This window comes from Neofelis nebulosa, chromosome 17, assembly GCF_028018385.1.
Source record: "Neofelis nebulosa isolate mNeoNeb1 chromosome 17, mNeoNeb1.pri, whole genome shotgun sequence".
In the NCBI taxonomy this organism is placed as follows: domain Eukaryota; kingdom Metazoa; phylum Chordata; class Mammalia; order Carnivora; family Felidae; genus Neofelis; species Neofelis nebulosa.
The window spans coordinates 7209219-7228745 of record NC_080798.1 but is presented as its reverse complement, the minus strand read 5'-3'; the positions used below and the strand labels follow the sequence as shown (position 1 = coordinate 7228745).

Below are 19527 nucleotides of genomic sequence, written 5' to 3'. Positions count from 1 at the left end.
TCCTCAGCCTCATGATCCCAGCCCCGGTGGGAGTTGGGGAAGCCGTTTATCCTCAGGTAGCGAATGGGGCACGGGGCAAACATGCCTCCAAGGAAGCCACAGTAGGGGAGCCTGGAGAGGCAGAGAGAGCTGGAAGCCAGGAGTTTCAGGCAACAGGGCCCTGGCCCTGGCCTTCTATCCCTAAGCTTTATTTCTGCGTTCCCCCTTCTCCACTCACCCCGGTGATAACCTCTCCCCTGACCCTTCGGGTGTCCCCTTCCCTGATCTTGCGGTCGCCCTTCCTCTGCCTCTTCAGACGGGTCCTCGACCCCTGGGATATGCCCTCCTCTAAATCCTCTGACAGGCCCACCTGATGACCACTTGATGGCCCTTTCTCCCCAGATCCCTAAGAACACCCTTTCCTGCCCCCTGGCCAGCCCCTCCTTTCATACATTCCTCTTCTCTGGCTTTTGTCATGACCCCCTCTGTCTACCACTGGACCCCTGTGACACCTGCATCCAAAAGGAAGGTTCTTCCCTGTCTACCAGGATTTTCCCCGCCCCATCGTCCCAGAGTCGGCCCCAGGGATCAGGGCCTGGACCTTACAGAAGGGCAGGGCGGCGTCCAGGGAAGCGCAGGGTCTGGCCAACCGTCCCCCACAGGCGGCCCCCTCCCTCCATCCACTCATAGCTGGACTTGTCTATACCAACAGACACAAGGGTGGGGAAGATGTCACAGATGTAGAGGTCGCTGTCATCCTCTGGGAGGAGGTTCACATGGTGGAAGCAGGCAGTCTTATTCCTCTGTGCGGCCTCCCAGAAGCCCGCACTGTGCAGCCTGCCCAGCGCTGAAGGCGGTATTGTGTACCTGGGAGGGACGGAGATGCTCAATGCTTCCTCACCAGCAGGCAGGAGCGTGCCCCCACCTGCCAGGCCCCTCTTCTCCCCTTTCCAAGTTCCATTCCCTTGCCTGGACTCTATCCCCACCAGAGCTGGCAAACCCAGACCCGTCCACAAGGGCACAGTTCAAAGGTTCCCTCCCATGGAAAACTTCCCTTGGATTCCCACCCCCATCCTGGGCAGGGTCCCTATCTTTAGCCTCCCAGCTCTGCCTCCTTGGCCATGTTCAGGGTTCTCAAGCATGATCCCCTGCAAGAGATCATCTGAGGGAGGCAGAGATTAGGGTGAGCAGGGACCACCTCCATTTAAGTTTGTTTATTTTGAGAGAGAGAGAGAGAGAACGCACAAGTGGGACAGGGGCAGAGAGAAAATCCCCAGCAGGCCCCACGCTGTCCGCATAGAACCTGACTCGGGGCTCAGTCCCACAAACCGTGACATCGTGACCTGAGCCGAAATCAAGATTCAGACGCTTAGCCAACCGAGCCACCGGGCGCCCCCACCATGACCACCTTAATCATTACCGCCACCGTCCTGTTCATCAGCGCTAATTAGCACTGTCAGCACCCTCTTCGCCATCTCCAACACCATCGACGCAGTCCCCTCCCTCCGTCACTGTTACCATTGCCATCCTCACCGCCGACAGCAGCAGCAGCTCAGTCATCACCAACGGAATCACCGTGATCATTAGCACTACCGTTACTGAGCACCTACCACGGGCCAGGCCTTGGCCTCGCAGCTTTAGAATGGCATTAACTCAACGAATCCCTCCTGCAGCCCAGTGATGGAGGTGTTATTATCATCCTTGTCTCGTGGTGCAGAGAAGTTCCCCAAGTTCATACACGATTATACTGACAATGTGATGGGTGGAAGATGGATGGTGGACAGACGGATGGACGGACAGATGGACGGACGGACAGATGACTGGTCCCACACTCTGACCACACAAGTAGTAATGGGCAAGGCTGGGATTCAAACAAACATCTAAGGGACTCCAAACCCAGTGCTTTAAGTGACCGCTTGGCTTCACTGCCCAACCTGGCCAGCCCCGGTCTCAGGGAGACTCAGACTCGGCAGGACTGAGCCTTTCAGAGAGTCATTTAAGCTGATCCCGCACTCGGCCAGTCTATAGCTCAGGCTCTGACTTCCCCCAGTTCAAGTTCTTCTTGGCTCATAAATCCAGCCCCACAGGCACTCTCTGGCCCACACGCTGTCAGCCCAGAGACTGAAGACTTCAGTGTTGACTCCACAGCCGTGTTCAGACCCATCTTCTCGCCTCCGACCCTCCCCTTTCCGACTGCACCTGATTCACCACGTGTATGGCACTCTGTGGGAAGGGGTGCGGGTGGAAGGGCAGGTGCTGCTCGTGCCGGACTTGCCCGTAGTAGGGCACCGCAACTGTGTGCGGCCACGTCCAGCAACCAAGTGGCCAGTACTGGCCTCCCAGCTCCACCAGCAGGTTCTTTCCCACCACCTCCATCGTCGCCTCCACCATCAGGTTCTCTGGGATCGTCCCCTTCAAGGGGCCATCTGAGAGAGGCAGGGATGGTCAGGGCCCTGTCCCACAACCCCCACAACCTAGCTGGGTTCAATCACGTCCCCCCAAAACCACGTCCACCAGAGCTTTGGAATGTGACCTTATTTGGAAACCGGGTCTACACAGATATAGACATTAAAATGCGGAAGTATCGGATTGGGGTGGACCCTAAATGCAACGACTAGTGTCCTCATAAGAAGGCCATGTGAAGACCCGGAGAGAAGACGGCCGTGGAGGCAGAAATTAAAGTGATGAGCATACAAGCCAAGGAAAGCCAACAGCCATCAGAAGCTAGGGGAGGGACATAGGACGGTTTCTCTCTGAGCATCCAGAAGGAACACCCTGCTGACATCTTGACCTTGGACTTCTGGCCTCCAGAACTGTGGGAGAGTAACTTTTTTTTTTTTTAAGGTTTATTTATGATAGAGCAAGTGCAAATGGGGGAGGGGCACAGAGAGGGGGACAGAGGATCTGAAGGGGGCTCTGCACCGACAGCAGCGAGCTCGATGCGGGGCTTGAACTCGCGAATTGTGAGATCATGACCCAAGCCGAAGTCAGACGCTTAATCGACTGAGTCACCCAGGCACCCCAACTTTCTGTTGTTTTAAGGATGCCTCCCCTGGGATGGTTCTCAGACCACCCACTCTCCCTACACTTAGACTGCCCTCCTCGGTTCCCTTTCACTGAGGGGGTTCGAGGGGTGACCCACCCAGCCCCCCACTGTGGCTCCTCCCCCTCTCCCTAGCAGCCGGTATTTTTGCCAAAGACGCCACACCAGTATCTCCTAGCCAAAATGCCCTTCTTACAGCTGGACCCTTCCCGAAACTCCCGACCCAGATACAAGTTGCGAGCTGATGGCTGTTTAAAGACCCTAAGTTCTGGGGTGCCTGGGTGGCTCAGCCAGTTGTGCATCCAACTTCGGCTCAGGTCATGATCTCATGGTTCGCGAGTTCGAACCCCACGCTGGGTTATGCGCTGTCGGCGCAGAGCCTGCTTCGGATCCTCTGTCCCCCTCTCTCTCTGCCCCTCCCCCACTCTCCCTCTCTCAAAAATAAATCAATACAGTTTTTTAAAAATAAATTTAAATTTTGTTTTTAATTACAAAAAAAAAGACACTAAGTTCTGGGGTGGGTGGTTCTGATGCAGCAACACATGATCAGCAAAAACTCTCCATCACCTCTGGGGCCACCAGCCCTGTAACTTCTGCTTCCAGGTCCTGCCCTGCTCCCCAGGGAGTCCTGCCGGCCAGAGGCAGGGCTGGGGAGTGTGGGACGCCCCAACAAGCTTACTGATGTAGGGTGGGATGAGGGGGCAGCTGGGCAGGTCCTCCTTACTGGTGTCCACAGGGCGGGATCTGGCTGTGGATTCTCTCTCCTGCTTGCTCTCTCTCTCTCTCTGCACCCCACTTCAAAATAAACTCTTAAAAAAAGGGGGGTGGAGGAGGAAACGGATCAAGAGTAACGAAACAGAGACTAACTCTGGGCGGTAACACTTAAATGGAGCCCTGGAGGACGAGGAGGAGGTGGAAAGGTCCAGAGGTGGGCAGGGGGAGGGTCAAGGGGCATTGAATGGTCACACACAGGCTGGTGTCCTTGTCAGTCAGTCCACAAGCACGCTTTTAGATGAAGCAAAACATTATCTCATTGGATCTCAAATGTGGGGCAAGACACGAATGTCATCAGGGACAGAAAATCCTTAAAATTTTGGAGCCCTGAAACGAGAGTCCAATTTCAGCTGCAAACTCTCTGTTGTGGGACAGGCAGAAAGAGCTACCCACCGGCAGAATTTCTCTTCAGCTTTTCAGCTGGAAAGACAGCTTACAAAGGAGCGTTGCTGATAGAAAACCACTCCTGGATTCGGACACCCCTCCTTTAAGCAAAGCGAGAAGAAACAAAACCCCCAAACGTGGCAGAAAAGCATCCCATTCACACATAGAAGACAACGGATCGTCAAGTGCCTCTCGGGAACCTCAGCTGGATTTGGTGCTGCCCTTTAGGACCAAAACCAGTGTCTGAAGCATCCTGGTAGACTTGCCCCAGCAGCCATTTATGAATGTATTTGCTGGGCTCAAAACAGCAGGGCTCACCTAATGCCTGTTTCCCAGCTGGGAATGCTGCGGGTGTGGACGGTGCCGTAGTCCTGCCATGCTGGCTGGTGTCCAGCTGCTATGTAAACCAAGCAGGTGCCAACAGAGACTTGAAGGTGACTGTTTCCCCTTTCTAGGCAGGGGGTCAGCGAACTTGTAGGAACGAGGAGTTTTCCACGGTATATGTGCTCTTGGGAGCATGATTATTATTATTATTATTATTATTATTATTTTTAATGTTTATTTATTTTTGAGAGAGAGACAAAGAGCAAAAGTAGGGGAGGGGCAGAGAGAGAGGGAGACACAGAATCTGAAGCGGGCTCCAGGCTCTGAGCTGACAGCACACAGCCCGATGCAGGGCTTGAACTCACAAACCGTGAGATCATGACCCGTGCCGAAGTCGGACGCTTAACGGACTGAGCCACCCAGGCACCCCATTATTATTTTTTTTAATGTTTGTTTATTTTTGAGAGAGAGAGAGAGCACAAGTGGGGGGGAGCACAAGAGCAGAGAAAGAGAGTGGGGGTGGACACAGGATCCGAAGCAGGCTTTGCGCTGACAGCGAGCTTGATGCAGGGCTTGAACTCACCAACCGTGAGATCACGACCTGAGCCTAAGCTGGATGCTCAACCGACTGAGCCACCCAGGCGCCCCAGACGTGATTCTTCACACAGGATTCGGCTGCATCTGGTGGTTTCTGGGGAGCCCGCAACTAAGCAAGCGTGGATACGTACCATCTGGTGTCAGAACACCCAGACCCACGTTTCCACACTTCCTCCTCCTCCTGCGGGACAGGAAAGGCTGCTGTCAGAAGTGTGGTTTGTCTCCTGGAGTGCCCAGTAAACATAACCCCTCCCTCTCCACAGGCACTGTAGAGCCTGTGAGTTTTGTAGACTATGAGCCATCATTTTCTCATTCCTCGTTTTATCACAAATCCCTATTGCAAGTACAGAGGTTATGACTTAGGACAGGGTGTTACTGTTATTTGGGCTCTTGGTGGCAAAAATTTAATTGTGAACAATGATTTCCTTCATTTTTATTTTGAGAGAAAGAGAGAGACACAGAGAGGGAGGAAGAGAGAGAATCCCAAGCAGGCTTCATCCTCAGCAGAGTCCGACTCGGGGCTCGATCTCACGACCGCGAGATCATGACCTGAGCAAAAATCAAGAGTCAGACACGTAAACAACTGAGCAACCCAGGCGCCCCAACTATGAGCAATTATTTTTTTAATGTTTATTTTTGAGAGAGAGACAGAGACAGGGACAGAGTGTCAGCTGGGGAAGGGCAGAGAGACAGGGAGACACAGAATCCAAAAGAAGCCTCCAGGCTCTGAGCTGTCAGCATAGAGCACGACTCGGGGCTTGAACTCAGGAACAGTTGAGATCATGACCTGAGCCAAAGTCAGATGCTTAACCAAGTGAGCCACCTAGGTGCCCCTGAACAATTATTTTTTTAAAAAAAGAACTTGGCAGCATAATTGTGTGACTATAGGTGTGAAAGCCTAAGAGTGTGTTCCTGTTACTTCTTCAAAAAACAGAAAAGGATCCATTCCACTAGTGTTGAAAGGTGAACCAGCTAGGATAAAATCAATTGCATATGGTTTCCCAAAGTTATGTAAGATTTCAAGAAAAAAAGTCTGACGTCTTAAACAGCAACCTTCACGCATGTTATGTGACTCAAATTAGCACACCCACATTTTCCAAGTGACAGGTTTCCAAGTTTCATTTAATAAAGTGTATGTGCCTTTGGAGAAAGCAGGCTCTGTCTGGCTGCCATGTTGTGTCTGTACATCCCTTAAGAGCCTATTATGACCCAGGAGACCCAGGGTCTCCCCCAAGGAGTCTGGACTCTCTGGTTCCGCCCAGGAAGTAGTCCCTTCCTCCTGCAGGGTTCCTAACATACTCCCCGCCCCCAGCTCTGTTTTTGGAGTCAGGCTGAGGGTGGCTGTGGTTTGAGGATGACAATGCCTAGCGTTCTCTCTGCCCCAACCCACGTTCATCAGGTCCCTCTTTCACGAAAAGGGAGAGGGCCTCTGGCTGACCTGTCACACACACTACTGACCCTCCCAGGCCCACACTCTCCAGAAAACACATGGCCAACCAGAGGGAGGATGCTGAAACCAAGCCATCCGGAAGCCCCTCATTCCCAAGAAACTCTAACATTAGAAATGTGGTTCTTCTGTAAGAATGAAATCTATTTTCTTCTTCATGGGGAAGTTCTCTTTCGGGCTGGATCTGATAGGCTCAGACATACATGCCCCAGACCAGACTGTGTGTTCGCTCTAAAGCAACCCCTGAGCTTCCTGACGTACGTCCAAGAAGGTGGGAAACGTATCTGTATGTACAGACCCTGTTTTGTCTAAAAGAGGTCTTCAGAGTGGGGGGTATACACAACTCCCCACACAGGACTGTATGTCTACTCTACTCCTCGAAGGTGACTCCTGGTCCATGTCGGGACATCCTGTATTCAGAACAACCAAAGCGTTACAGCTTAGAGGAGCTAATTTAAAAAAAAAAAAAAAAATTAACTGGAATGTTTTCAGGGACAAAGTTTTCAAGTGACACCAAATAAAACATTCAGGTAAAAAACTAATGATCCCCATTAGACATGGTGTGCATTTTTCTCTTAGGTACTTAAAGCTTATGTGAATCATGTCATAAAATAGTCATTCTATTAACAAACAATCCCCATCTCCTGTCACCTCATACAATGTATAATGACTTCTGGCTCTGAGTGACAAGAAAAAAATTTAATGTTGAAAAATGTCAGATGTCAATTTAAATTTTTAAAAATATTTGTTTATTCATTTATTTTATTCTATTTTTTTAATACATTTATTTATTTTTGAGACAGAGAGAGATGGAGCATGAACGGGGAAGGATCAGAGAGAGAGAGAGACACAGAATCTGAAACAGGCTCCAGGCTCTGAGCTGTCAGCACAGAGCCCGACGCGGGGCTCAAACTCACGGACCGCGAGATCATGACCTGAGCTGAAATCGGCCACTTAACCGACTGAGCCACCCAGGCGCCCCTCTATTCATTTATTTTAAAAGAGAGAGAGAAAGAGTGCATGCATGTGCAGGGGTCGGGCAGAGAGAATTCCAAGCAGGCTCTGTGCTGTCAGCGCAGAGCCAGATGCGGGGCTCGATCCCACAACCCTGGGATCACGACTTGAGCCGAAATCAAGAGTCGGACATTCAACTGCCTGAGCCACCCAGGCATCCCAACAATTTCCCCTAATCTAAACCAACACTAAGCTTTTAGGGTTTATAAACTAATGTAATCCACAAAGGGAGTCCTGACCTTAACTGAACACTAACCCAGTGTGGATCCGTTTCATCTTCAAAGCCACCCTTTGACTTCACAGATAAGGTCACTGAGGTCTAAAGTCACTCAGATGTAAGAAAAGAGCATGAATCTGAGTCTAGGACTGTGTGTGATTCCAAAGTTCTTTCCACTGCCTGGTTGAGGGTGTCTTGGGGGCTGAAGGTGACAGAGGTCAGGAAAGGCTTCCCCAAAGAGGTAGCATTCTGGGTAGTTCCAGAAGGGTAAGTAGGCATTCAACACCAATGCCAAGTGATGGAAAGGCACTCTAGGCAGAGGGAGAAGGAGTCACCAGAGAGCTTGGCACACGTAAGTAGCGGAGGTGATGGCAGCCAGATCTACGGAGCACTTACTGTGGCCCAAGAGCTGTTACAAGTATTCATCAAGTGTGCCCTCTTCTCAACCTCAGGACTACTGACATTTTGGGCATGTTAGTTCTTTGCTATTGGGGCTGTCCTGTGTGTTTGAGATTTATAACACTGCTGGATGCCAGTATGCCTCAACCCCAGGTGTGACAACCAAAACTGTCCCTGCCAAATGTCCTCTGGGGGCCAAAATCATCTCAGATTGAGAACCACTGCTCTCATCATGTGAAGGCTGTACCATTATTATTTCTACCTTACAGGTGAGAATATGTAAGCTGTCCACAGTTACACAACCAGGTTGGTAATCCCACAATCAGAACCAAGCTGTTCTGTCTTTAACCACAATACCACGTGGCAAGTTTCCTGCCTGGGCTTCATGCTCACTGGGGTACAGATCACAGTAGGGGACAAGAAAGGAGAGGTAAGCCAGCAACAGCTCAGCAAGGGCCTTGAGTACCTTGCCTGTTCTGTACGAGGCCTTGTGCCTAGACGCTGGGACCCAGATGCAAATCCAACCGAAGCCCTCTTTCAAGGAGCTCCCAACCCAAAGAGACACTGAAACAGTCACAGTCACAGCCCAAGGTGACGGGGCCTCTGACAAAGTGAACCTAGAGGTGGCTTGTTAACGCAGTGCAAGGTAGGATGGGTCCCGTAGTCTACCTGGAAAAAGTACATCCACATGGCTACTCGGATGACAAACAGGAATCAGTGTGGTGGGGAGGAGGGGTGAGGGAGGGAGGGAGGGTCTTCAGGAAGAGAGGACAAAACGTGCAAACACCTGGCAGAAAAGTTACTTCGCTGGCGATTGTGGGGGACCTGCCAGAATCTCAGGGATGGGAGAGGCTAAAAAGTCATCAAGGGCATGGTTGCAAACACCAGGCTGAGGGATTCGACCTTACCCTGCAGGTGATGAGAGCTAGTCATCTGCCCTCTCCAGAAACCCCCAACACCAACTTACAGTCTTTTCCACTGGAATATTAACATGTTGCAGCAAACAAAACATAAAAATGTTTGCAAAACATCCGTGAGGAATCTCTGCCCAAACTGTGCCAGCTTGCTGGTGAATGTGGCCACTAAGGACTACAGGGACTGGTCCCATTCTCAACACTCCCAACCACTGCCACCCCAGGGAAGTGACATAAGGGACCAGCACACCCCCACCCCAAACACTTATTAAGCACCAAGCACTGACCTTCATGCTTTATATGATGTTTTTAAATATACTTTTTAATGTTTATTTACTTTTGAGAGAGAGAAAAGGAGAGACAGAGCACAAGTGGGGCAGGGGCAGAGAGAGAGAGGGAGGGAGACACAGAATCCGAAGCAGGCTCCAGGCTCTGAGCTGTCAGCACAGAGCCTGACGCGGAGCTCGCACTCACGAATTGTAAGATCATGACTTGAGCCGAAATCGGTCGCTTAACCGACTGAGCCACCCAGGCACTCCCAAGCTTTACATGTTAACTCATTTACCTCTTTATCCCAACAACTGCTTTATCACCCCCACAGAGGACACTGAGGCACAGAAAGGTTCAAGGTCGCATGACTAAGCAAGTGGCGCAGGCTGGCTTTCACATCCTCTTGTTGCCAATGACGTCTAGTCTTGAGGGTAATCCTTGTTACTAACTTCTCACTCAAAAGTATACAGGTGGTGTTGAGATTTAATTAGAGAAACTTGCAAAGTAGGAGACTAAAACCAACACAGAAACACCTGAATTTGTATACTAGTTTTGGGGCAGAAAAATGAATGTACATCACAGAAGAACACCACTCAGGCCAGCGTTCCTCGGCTTTGGCACTATCGTTTCAAACTGGATAATTCTTTGCAGTGAGAGGCCAGCCTGTGCACACTGTATTCAGCACCACCCTTGGCCTCTACCTACCAAACACCAGTCCCACCCCTGCCCCGCTCCGTGGTTGTGACAACCAAACACGTCTCCAGATAGTGCCAAATGTTCCCGGGGGCACAAAACCACCCCGAACTGAGGACTGGCTTAAAAACTGTCAGTTTTGAAACTTCATCTCCTTTCTTGAAAAGAACTATTAGGCTTGGTCCCCAAAGAGAAGCCGACCTTGATTAGGAGAATTAAATGGGAGGAGAATAATGAAAGTTTACTGTTTGGCGCATACACACGTGCCATGTTAACGCATTTATGTTCACAAACACCCTGTGGGGCAGCCTCTGTTGTTAGGCGCACTTTACAGAGGAGGAATGTGAGACGGTACGTGCCGAGCGCATGCTAATTGCTCAGCGAGCGCAGTTCTTTCCCCCATGTCCTGGCTAGCGGCACTTGTAACCTCTGGGTTCCCGCAGCCCCTGACATCTGGTCCCTCCACATCAAGCTTCATCACCCTCAACTCCCCACCCAGGCATGACACTCCTGTGCCCCCGAGGGCAGGACCCGGCACACAGGAAGCCTCAGGAAATCACTAACGTAGGAACCCGATAACCAGGGTTCAACCCTCGCGACCGCCTCAGATACTCAAATGTGCCCCAGCACCCGGGAGAGTGCTCGGTTTTTTGCTTTCGGAGGCTTGTGCCCTCGGAAACCCTCCGTGTCTTGGGGCTCACCTGTCCTCCATCTCGAGCTCTGCCTTCAACTCCACAAGGCTGGAGGTGCGCGCACTCGTCCGTGCGCTACACCTGAGCGTAGCCGCCCACTGGGTTCCACCCCCAGCCCGGTACCCGCGTGGGGAACCGCAAACCGCCGGTTGTCGGCTCCGCGGACGCAGGGCGCCCCCAGCCCGCACCGCCGCGGCTCTGGGAACCCGCGCGCACCCACTCCCACTGCGGGCGGAGCGCATAAAAGCCCACTTCGTGCACCGTGCGCCGCGCGCTGCAGCCCAAGCCTTGCAATGTGCGGTTGCACGCGCGGCCTCTCCCTTGCGTGCCCTTATCCCTCTCTTCCCCCCACCCCGACAACTCTCCAGTCGCACCATAAATTCTATCATACTTCCATAAGAGCAGAAAATCTGGAAAGCATTCATTCCTTCTCTAGCATAAAGTGCACAGTGTACGGCGGCACACAGAAATCAGACGGCCCACCTGTTTTTGCGCAGGCGCAGACGGGAGACGTGCCGGCCTGGCCGGGAGCACTCTGGGAGACGTGGGCGGAGAGCGTGACGTCACGGCGAGGTTGGCAGCGTGTGCGCCCAGTTGGTCTCGCCGCTGAAGGCGATGAGGGCCAAGCCGCCGCGCCGGCACCTGGGAGTCGTAGGCGGGTAAACCCAAAGCCTTCTGGGAATCGTAGTCCCTCCACAGGCTTCCGCGTTTTCTCGGAGCCTGGACTTCCCAGCGCGGGTTCAACACTCACGTGAGTTTCCCCTCCTCAGCAGGCCGATCTCGGCTCTTTGTCGTGCTGCCGTGTAGGAGTTGAGGGTCTCCATCTTACCTTCCCACGCATTCCGGTAGGCATCCCTGGAGAGATGGCACCGCTCTCCGCGATCCTCCAACGCCTGTGTCCGGTGCCCCTGCTGACCCGCTTTGGAGCCTGTCTAGGTTCTGATTCCTAGCTTCCACCCTCAACCTGAGGGCGGTTCGAACGCAGCCTCCTCTGCCTTGGTTACAATCTAGAGTGATCAGGGCTGGCCTGGGGGGTGTCAGGCGGCCATGAGAGCCCAGAGGAAGCGCCAGACCCAGCTCAGGTTTCAGGAAAGACTTCAGAGCAAACAAAGGACCTCCAAATTACCATGCCCAAACAAAGTTACAGATTCTCTGGACTAAACCTACACCTCTCGCAATATTTCCCTATTCTTCCCTCTTTCCCACGTCCTCCCCATGAAATGGCCCCACTATCTTTGCAAGTGCTGAAGGCAGAACCTTGCAGTCGTCAGTCCTCTGTTTCTCTCCTCTATTGCCTCGTTCAACCAAGTCTCGTGTGAGTTCAACCTACTCTATTTCCAGAAGGGATCCAGAATCTGACCACTTCTCTTCACTTCCACTTTCTCTACTCAGCCCTTAGCCACATTACGGCTCATGTGGACCATTGTAGGAGCCTCCTCACTGGTCTACCGGTGTCTGCCCTCGCCACTCTCCACTCTCTGTTCCCACGCAGCAGCCTGGGGCATCCTGTCAAAATATAAATCACATCCTATCACTCCACAGCTTTCAACCATCTAACGGTTCTCAGCTCATTCAGAATAAAACCCAACCTTTTCACCCTGCCAACCTCCAAGCCCCCGATCTTCTCTTGTCCTCGCCTATAACTCACTTTCCAAACAACTGAATATAGGCCCTTCCCTTCAGGTCCTTTGCCTTTGCTATTAACTATCTGGAACATTCTTCCCACCCTGATCTAATTGCCTGACTCCTTCTCATCCTTCTGGCCCCAGCTCAGAGGATAATTACCTCATATTACTCCTTATATTTGTAAAGTGTCTTGGTTATTTACTTATCATGGGTTGGCTCCTCCCCTAGAACGTCGTGCCTGCAACCTTTCCTATTTTGTTCACTGCTGTTCCAGTATCGAACGCATTTTGGGTAGATGGGAGGCAATGAATGGATACCTGTTGAATGAAGGAATGAATGATGAAAAGCTTACGCTGAGACTTGAAGGTGCCAATCCTGCACATGTGCTGGGAGAGGGTTCCAGGCAATGGGTATATGCACTCTGGGCGCTATCCAGGCAGGCTTCCCGGAGGCATCGACCCCGCCATCCGGAATCCGCACGTAACCTGCCTCCCCTCTCTCCCTGTCCAGGGGCAGCCAACTCCCCCCCGCCCGCCCGGAACCCGCGATGCCCGCCCCGCAGTGCGCCTCCTGCCACGCGGCGCGCGCCGCCCTCCGCCGCCCGCGCTCCGGCCAAGCGCTGTGCGGCGCCTGCTTCTGCGCCGCCTTCGAGGCCGAGGTGCTGCACACGGTGCTGGCGGGCCGCCTGCTGCCGCCCGGCGCCGTGGTGGCCGTGGGCGCCTCCGGCGGCAAGGACTCCACGGTGCTGGCGCACGTGCTGCGCGAGCTGGCGCCGCGCCTGGGCGTCTCGCTGCGCCTGGTGGCCGTGGACGAGGGCATCGGCGGCTACCGGGACGCGGCGCTGGCGGCCGTGCGGCGCCAGGCGGCGCGCTGGGACCTCCCGCTCACCGTCGTGGCCTACGCCGACCTCTTCGGGGGCTGGACGATGGACGCCGTGGCCCGCAGCACGGCCGGCTCCGGCCGCAGCCGCGCCTGCTGCACCTTCTGCGGGGTCCTGCGGCGCCGCGCGCTGGAGGAAGGGGCGCGCCTCGTGGGAGCCACGCACATCGTGACGGGTGAGCGCGGGCGCCGCAGCCGAGGGGCGCGGGGCGGGCGCTGCAAGGGGGCTGGGCGCGTGCCCAGCAAGGGGTGAAGGAGACGCCGGGGGTGCCCGAAGTGGGGGATCTCCACGAGAAGGGGGTGCGCACGCCCGCTGAAGGTGCGTGGGCAGAGTGTGTGCGCGCCGGGGCTGGGCGCGGCAAGCTTTGAGTCACTGCCTTCGCTTTGGCCATGGAGGGGTGCAGGGGTGCTCTCCGGGGGCTGGGGCTGTGTTCCCTGCAGTTTCCAAAATGACATTCTCTGTGTCCCTTCACAAAAGGAGGCGAGTGAAGTGACACCACCCATCAGAAGCCATCTGTAGTCTGAAACGCAACTCTTTAGACCCCCCTTCTCTGTCGGCCTCTTCTCTCTGAGAACTTGAGAACTTCCTCTCTCCCAACCGTTGCTTCAACACGTGATTGTTGACCATCTCCTCTGTACCAGACGCTCTGTAGCCTCGAGCAATACCTAACCTCGGTTACCTCATCTGTAAAACGGGGTTATTAATAATATCGAGGTCCCAGGGTCGTTGGGAATAAAGTGAGTTCTGTGTGAGGCACTTAGACCAGAGACTGGCAAACAGCAGACCTTACAGAGATGTTTGCCTCCTGATGCTGCCCAAGACAGCCTCTGCCCCTGCCCTCCCGACATGTCCATAATTATAACCCGGTAAGTGCTGCTAAGGAAAAATCACACAGACTTTGCCAGTTTATAACAGGAGGACCCAGTGAAGGGGGAAGCCTGGAGTTAGGAAGTGGTTCCTGAGTGAGCCTGACCTGAAGGCCGCCTGAGTAACCAGTGAAGGGCAGACCCAGTTGTTGGGGTCCGAGCAGAGGAGGAGGCTGGTGCAAAGGCCCTGAGGAGGGGAAGTGTGGCCAACTGGAGAAGCCCCAAGAGGACCGGTGTCTGTCGGACCAGACAGACTCAAGTATAAGACGACAAGATGCAGAATAGGTAGACGTTTAGGTGACGTCTATGGTGACTGTTGAGGAAATACCGAAGCTCTCGCTGGCCTTCCTGCACGCGGTGACCCGCATTCCCCGCACTGGGACAGCAACACCTCCACTGACCGTTAGAGGCCGCTTTGACTTCTCCGGTGCCGGTGCCGGTGCCGTGTGACGCACACCTTCAACTGAGACTGACCCTCCTGAAAAAGCAACTGGCACAGGGCCTGCTTGGCGATAAGTGGGTGGCAAATGAGGGCGCCCCGGGTTGCCTCCTGGAGGCCTGTGTGTCCCCTCTCGTTTCTCACTGTGCCCACCGCCCACCTCCTCCGGGCTGTCGCGCGGTGCCCAGGGGTCTCCATGGCCCTGTCCGGCCCTCCCTGCTGTCCCCCCCCCCCCCCCCGCCCATCTCTCTCCTGGTCCTGGCGTCCTGCAGTGTCTGGGGGTGGGGTGGGGGTCTCCAGCCCGGGTCGCCCACTCTGGGCCGCTCTCCAGGGCCCCTCCCCGTCCGTCTGGGTCCCTGCTGCCCCACGGCGGCGCCCCCATCTCACCGGCTCCCCGTCTCTCTCCCCCAGGCCACAACGCCGACGACATGGCGGAGACCGTGCTCATGAACTTCCTGCGGGGCGACGCGGGGCGGCTGGCCCGGGGCGGGGGCCTGGGCTCGCGGGGCGAGGGGGGCGCGCTGCCGCGCTGCCGCCCCCTGCAGCTGGCCTCGCAGAAGGAGGTGGTGCTGTACGCGCACTTCCGCCGCCTCGACTACTTCTCGGAGGAGTGCGTCTACGCGCCCGAGGCCTTCCGCGGCCACGCGCGCCACCTGCTCAAGCTCCTGGAGGCGGCGCGGCCGTCGGCGGCGCTGGACCTGGTGCACTCGGCCGAGCGCCTGGCCTTGGCCCCGGCCGCGCGGCCCCCGCCCCCCGGCGCCTGCTCCCGCTGCGGGGCGCTGGCCAGCCGCGCGCTCTGCCAGGCCTGCGCCCTCCTGGACGGGCTGCAGCGCGGCCGGCCCCGCCTGGCCATCGGCAAGGGCCGCGGGGGGCGCGACGAGGAGGGGTCGTCGGGGCCGCCACCCCCGCCTCCCAGCGACCCCGGCTCTGCGCCGGGCCCCGCCGCCGGGGGGTGCGGGGCTGCCTGTAAAGAGCGCTGCGAATAAACCCAAGGGACCTCCGCCCGGGCTTCGCTGCGAGGCTGGGAGGGGGACGGACGGGACCGGTCGCCGCCGACCCCGCAGAAGCTGGGGGCCGGGACTCCTGGGTCTGAGGGAGGAGGGGCTGGGGGCCGGGACTTCCGGGTCTGAGGGAGGAGGGGCTGGGGGCCTGAACTGGGTCTGAGGGAGGAGGGGTTGGGGATCAGGACTCCTGGGTCTGAGGGAGGAGGGCCTGTGGGTTCAGACTACTGGGTCTGAGGGAGGAAGGACCGGGACCAGGACTCCAGGGTCTGAGGGAGGAGGGCCTGTGGGGTCAGACTCCTGGGTCTGAGGGAGGAAGAACAGGGGCCAGGACTCCTGGGTCTGAGGGAGGAAGAACAGGGCCAGGACTCCAGGGTCTGAGGGAGGAGCGGCTGGGGGTCAGGACTCCAGGGTCTGAGGGAGGAGGGGGCTGGAGGCTTGGACTCCTGGGTCTGAGGGAGGAGGGGGCTGGGGGCCTGAACTGGGTCCGAGGGAGGAGGGGTTGGGGATCGGGACTCCTGGGTCTGAGGGAGGAGGGGCTGGGGGCCTGAACTGGGTCTGAAGGAGGAGGGGCTGGGGATCAGGACTCCTGGGTCTGAGGGAGGAGGGCCTGTGGGGTCAGACTCCTGGGTCTGAGGGAGGAGGGGCTGGGGGCCTGAACTGGGTCTGAAGGAGGAGGGGCTGGGGATCAGGACTCCTGGGTCTGAGGGAGGAGGGCCTGTGGGGTCAGACTCCTGAGTCTGAGGGAGGAAGGACAAGGGCCAGGACTCCAGGGTCTGAGGGAGGAGGGGCTGGGGGCCGGGACTCATGGGTCTGAGGGAGGAGGGGCTAGGGGCCGAGACCCCTGGGTCTGAGGGAGGAGGGGCTGGGGGCCTGGAGAAGGGGCTGGAGGGGCAGTACTCCTGGGTCTCAGAGCCGGTAGGAATTAGGGGGCTGCTTGCCTCATACTCTGCCAGGTTCTGGGCATGCTCAGGAGAGTCCTAAAGCTTCTGTAGGACCTACTATGTGTCATGTCTGCCTGTTGCAATATAAGCAAAACCGCTTCACTTGAGGGACTCTCATTTCCAGTAACCTTGATGTTTACCTTTGCGCAAAGGGGGGGGGGGGGGGGGCAAAAACCCTCATTCCCGGCACCTGGTTGGCTCAGAAGAGCATTCGACTCTTGATCTCGGCCGGGGTCGTGAGTTCGACCTCACGTTGGGTGCAGAGATTACTGGAAGAAAAAAAAAAAGAAAAGAAAACAAAAAAGAACTCTCCAAGGGCCTGGGTGGTTCAGTTGAGCAACAGACTCTTGATTTCGGCTCAGGTCATGATCCATGAGCAAGGAGCCTACTTGGGATTCTCTCTCCCCCTGTGCCCTTCTCCTCTGCTTTCGTGCATGCACGCTCTCTCTCTCAAATAAAAAACACAAAAAAACCAACTATCAGCTGTGGAACTTCTAGTATTGTGGGAGAGAGGCATAGACAAATCAGTATGCAATCTGACCTCTGATGATGTGAGCTATGTATGAATAACAAAGAGCTTAATGCAAAATGTGAAGGGGGTGCTGTTGCAGTTTGGGAGGTCAGGGCCTTTTTGAGAAAGTGACTCAGGAGAAGACCAAAATAAAGCAAGGGAGGTTTCCAGCCACGACAGAGTATATCATGCCAGAACAATTCCACTGGCCAGCTGGAAAAGCAGCCAGGATCCCACAGAAAAGAGGCTCATTCTGCTGGAAGGGCCAGAAGCGGAAGCAGGCAGAAAACAGGGTAAAGAGGCTGGGGATCTGAGTAGAACTTTCAACGGTGTCATGGGACCAGACACAGAATTGGAGTGCAGAGCTACGTGGGCAGGGACTGGAAGGGCCAAAATCTGGGGGGAAGGAACAGTGTTGAGTCAGCCTGACACCTGCTCTTGTCCCCTGGGCAGCCTCATGAAACAGGATAAACACAGTCTGAAGTTCAGGGTCTCGTAAAAAGTAGAGGCCCAGTAAGCACCCGTTAGGACCCAAGTAGGGTTACAAATTAGAAGGGTCACCCGGAAGTAGGCCCATCCACAAAAACACCAGAACCCAGCTTCAAACACACTCAATCCCAGAGCGGATTAAGAAGATTCCCGACTCCGAGAGCGCCTGGGTGACTCAGTCGGTTAAGCGGCTGACTCTTGATTTCGACTCAGGTCATGATCTCACTGTGAGTTCAAGCCCCACATCAGGCTCTGTGCTGACAGCTCAGGGCCTGCTTGGGATTCTCTCTCTCCCTCCTTTTCTCTGCCCCTCCCTCCCCTCTCAAAAATAAATAAATAAACTTAAAAAAGTGCAACAGCAAATATCAACCCGCTGGAAAGTGAGGAGAGGGAGGGTTTTCTGGACAGGGTGAGGGCAGAGTCAGCCCTGAGGAGCAAGGCATCCAGTGTTCTGTGAGAAATGCATTGTGTCTCTGAAGCTGAGTCCTCAGGATGAGTGGATTTTCAGAGGGTGACCAAGGAGAAGCTTGGACGTACTCTGGCCAGCACCTCTGTCCCCTACGACAGACTATAGCGCCAGCCGATACCCCCGACTTCTCATCTTTGCATCTGAGGCAAGTCAGAGAACTACCTCCAGGGGGCGCTCCGCCCATCCGGCCAGACCTGGGAACCTCCCAGCCCAAGGGTTGGTGCTGTCCATGGTTCTGGAGCAAAGCTGGGTGAGTTCAGGAAACCCCAACTCTGCCAAGGACCCCAATCCATAGGTGCAAGGTTCCGAGCTCTAGGCCAGCAGGGCACCTAGGTCGCAGCAATTTCTGAAAGTCCGGGGCCTTCTTAGGAAGGAGAAGCCAGAAGAAGGGGTGGAGTGGACTGGGCTCATCTCTGTGCTTTTCCCCTCAACCCTCTTGTTGCCTTAACATGCTTTTCACCTTGTAGTGCCTGCCTGGCGAAGGGACAGGGAGGGACAAGGTCTTCTCTGAGGTTCCAGGTTATGTCATGCTGCTGGCCCTTGGACCACACTTTAAGAAGCACCCCTGTGCCCGGATCTCCCTCCAAGCAGAGGATTAGGAAAGAGATGGAGATTCACTGGAGGTCCTCACGTGCTGACTCAGGGTTGTACCTTTCTACATATTGCCCCGTTGAACCCTCACAACCAATCCTAGAGAACACTGGCTAACAATTCTCCTCATCCAGTGGGAAACTGAGACTTGATGTGATAAGCAACCTTTGCAGGGTCTCGCATCACTGATGTGCGTTTGGGGGCTGGGGTTGTGATCCACACAAATCTGACACCATAGATAGTGACTCCTGAACCCACTGTACCCTGGTCCCAGGAAAGCAGATGATGCACACTGGGAAGGTGTTTTATTTATAAGGGATGGAGACCATCAGACAATAGTCCGGGACGGATGGTGACAGCAGACAGCAGAAGGAGAGACCACCATGGGGTGGGGGGAATATAAAGGTATCAAGATCGTGTCTTCAAGGACCAGTCCCCATGTCATCTTCTAACAATTTCGGGAGACTCTGCCCTAGTGGACATGCAGCATGCTCGCTATTAGTGACAGAGTGGATTTCACTTAGCATTTGCCAGTGGAATGTCCCTAGAAGAGGAAGTTCTCCTGTGAACTTCATATTTTAGAGAAGCTACCAAGCTTGTCAGGCCTCCACTAAGAATTAAGATCTCGGTGTGATCTATAGAGAGGGTAGTCTTTGAGAATGTTAAGTCAGCTATGACAGAGCAGGGAACTGGGGAAGAAGTCGGGCATAATGGGGAAGAATGTGCAGAGATTTAAAACAAAACAAAAACCGGGCACCTGACTGGCTCAGTTGGTGGAGCATGAGGTTCTTGATCTTGGGGTTGTGAGTTCAAGCTTCGTGTTGGGTGTAGAGATTACTTTAAAATCTTTTTTAAAAACCCACACACATCATCTTACACCTGTCAGAATGGCTAAAATCAAAAGCAAGAGGGGTGCCTGGTTGGCTCAGTCATAAGAGCATGTGACTCTAGATCCCAGTGTCTT

The 19527-nt window shown here is 54.8% G+C and overlaps 1 protein-coding gene and 1 long non-coding RNA gene across 3 annotated transcripts; one reads left to right on the top strand and one right to left on the bottom strand.

The window, feature by feature from the left end:
- The first annotated feature begins 11294 nt into the window (after positions 1 to 11294).
- Positions 11295 to 15699, top strand: LOC131499888 (cytoplasmic tRNA 2-thiolation protein 1-like). 2 transcript variants are annotated; one of them, XM_058708436.1, is made up of 3 exons: positions 11295 to 11502; positions 12890 to 13428; positions 14970 to 15699. In XM_058708436.1, exons 2-3 carry the CDS (start codon positions 12921 to 12923, stop codon positions 15542 to 15544), a joined length of 1083 nt encoding a protein of 360 aa, XP_058564419.1. In that variant the 5' UTR covers positions 11295 to 11502; positions 12890 to 12920; the 3' UTR covers positions 15545 to 15699. The 2 variants fall into 2 exon arrangements, with proteins under 2 accessions (XP_058564419.1, XP_058564420.1); XM_058708437.1 differs by lacking the exon at positions 11295 to 11502 and adding an exon at positions 11503 to 11592 and having other exon boundaries at positions 12884 to 13428.
- On the bottom strand, positions 14131 to 15066 carry LOC131499948 (uncharacterized). Its single transcript, XR_009256119.1, has 2 exons — positions 14946 to 15066; positions 14131 to 14621 (listed from the first exon to the last, which is right to left on the bottom strand). It is a non-coding gene; the product is annotated as an uncharacterized LOC131499948 (long non-coding RNA).
- Positions 15700 to 19527: the final 3828 nt, after the last annotated feature.

Excerpts from the sequence above, each read along its gene's own strand:
- LOC131499888 (XM_058708436.1), top strand. The coding sequence starts at position 12,921 with ATGCCCGCCCCGCAGTGCGCCTCCTGCCACGCGGCGCGCGCCGCCCTC. Across the intron at positions 13,429-14,969 it reads AGCCACGCACATCGTGACGG|GCCACAACGCCGACGACATG; the intron begins GTGAGCGCGGGC and ends TCTCTCCCCCAG.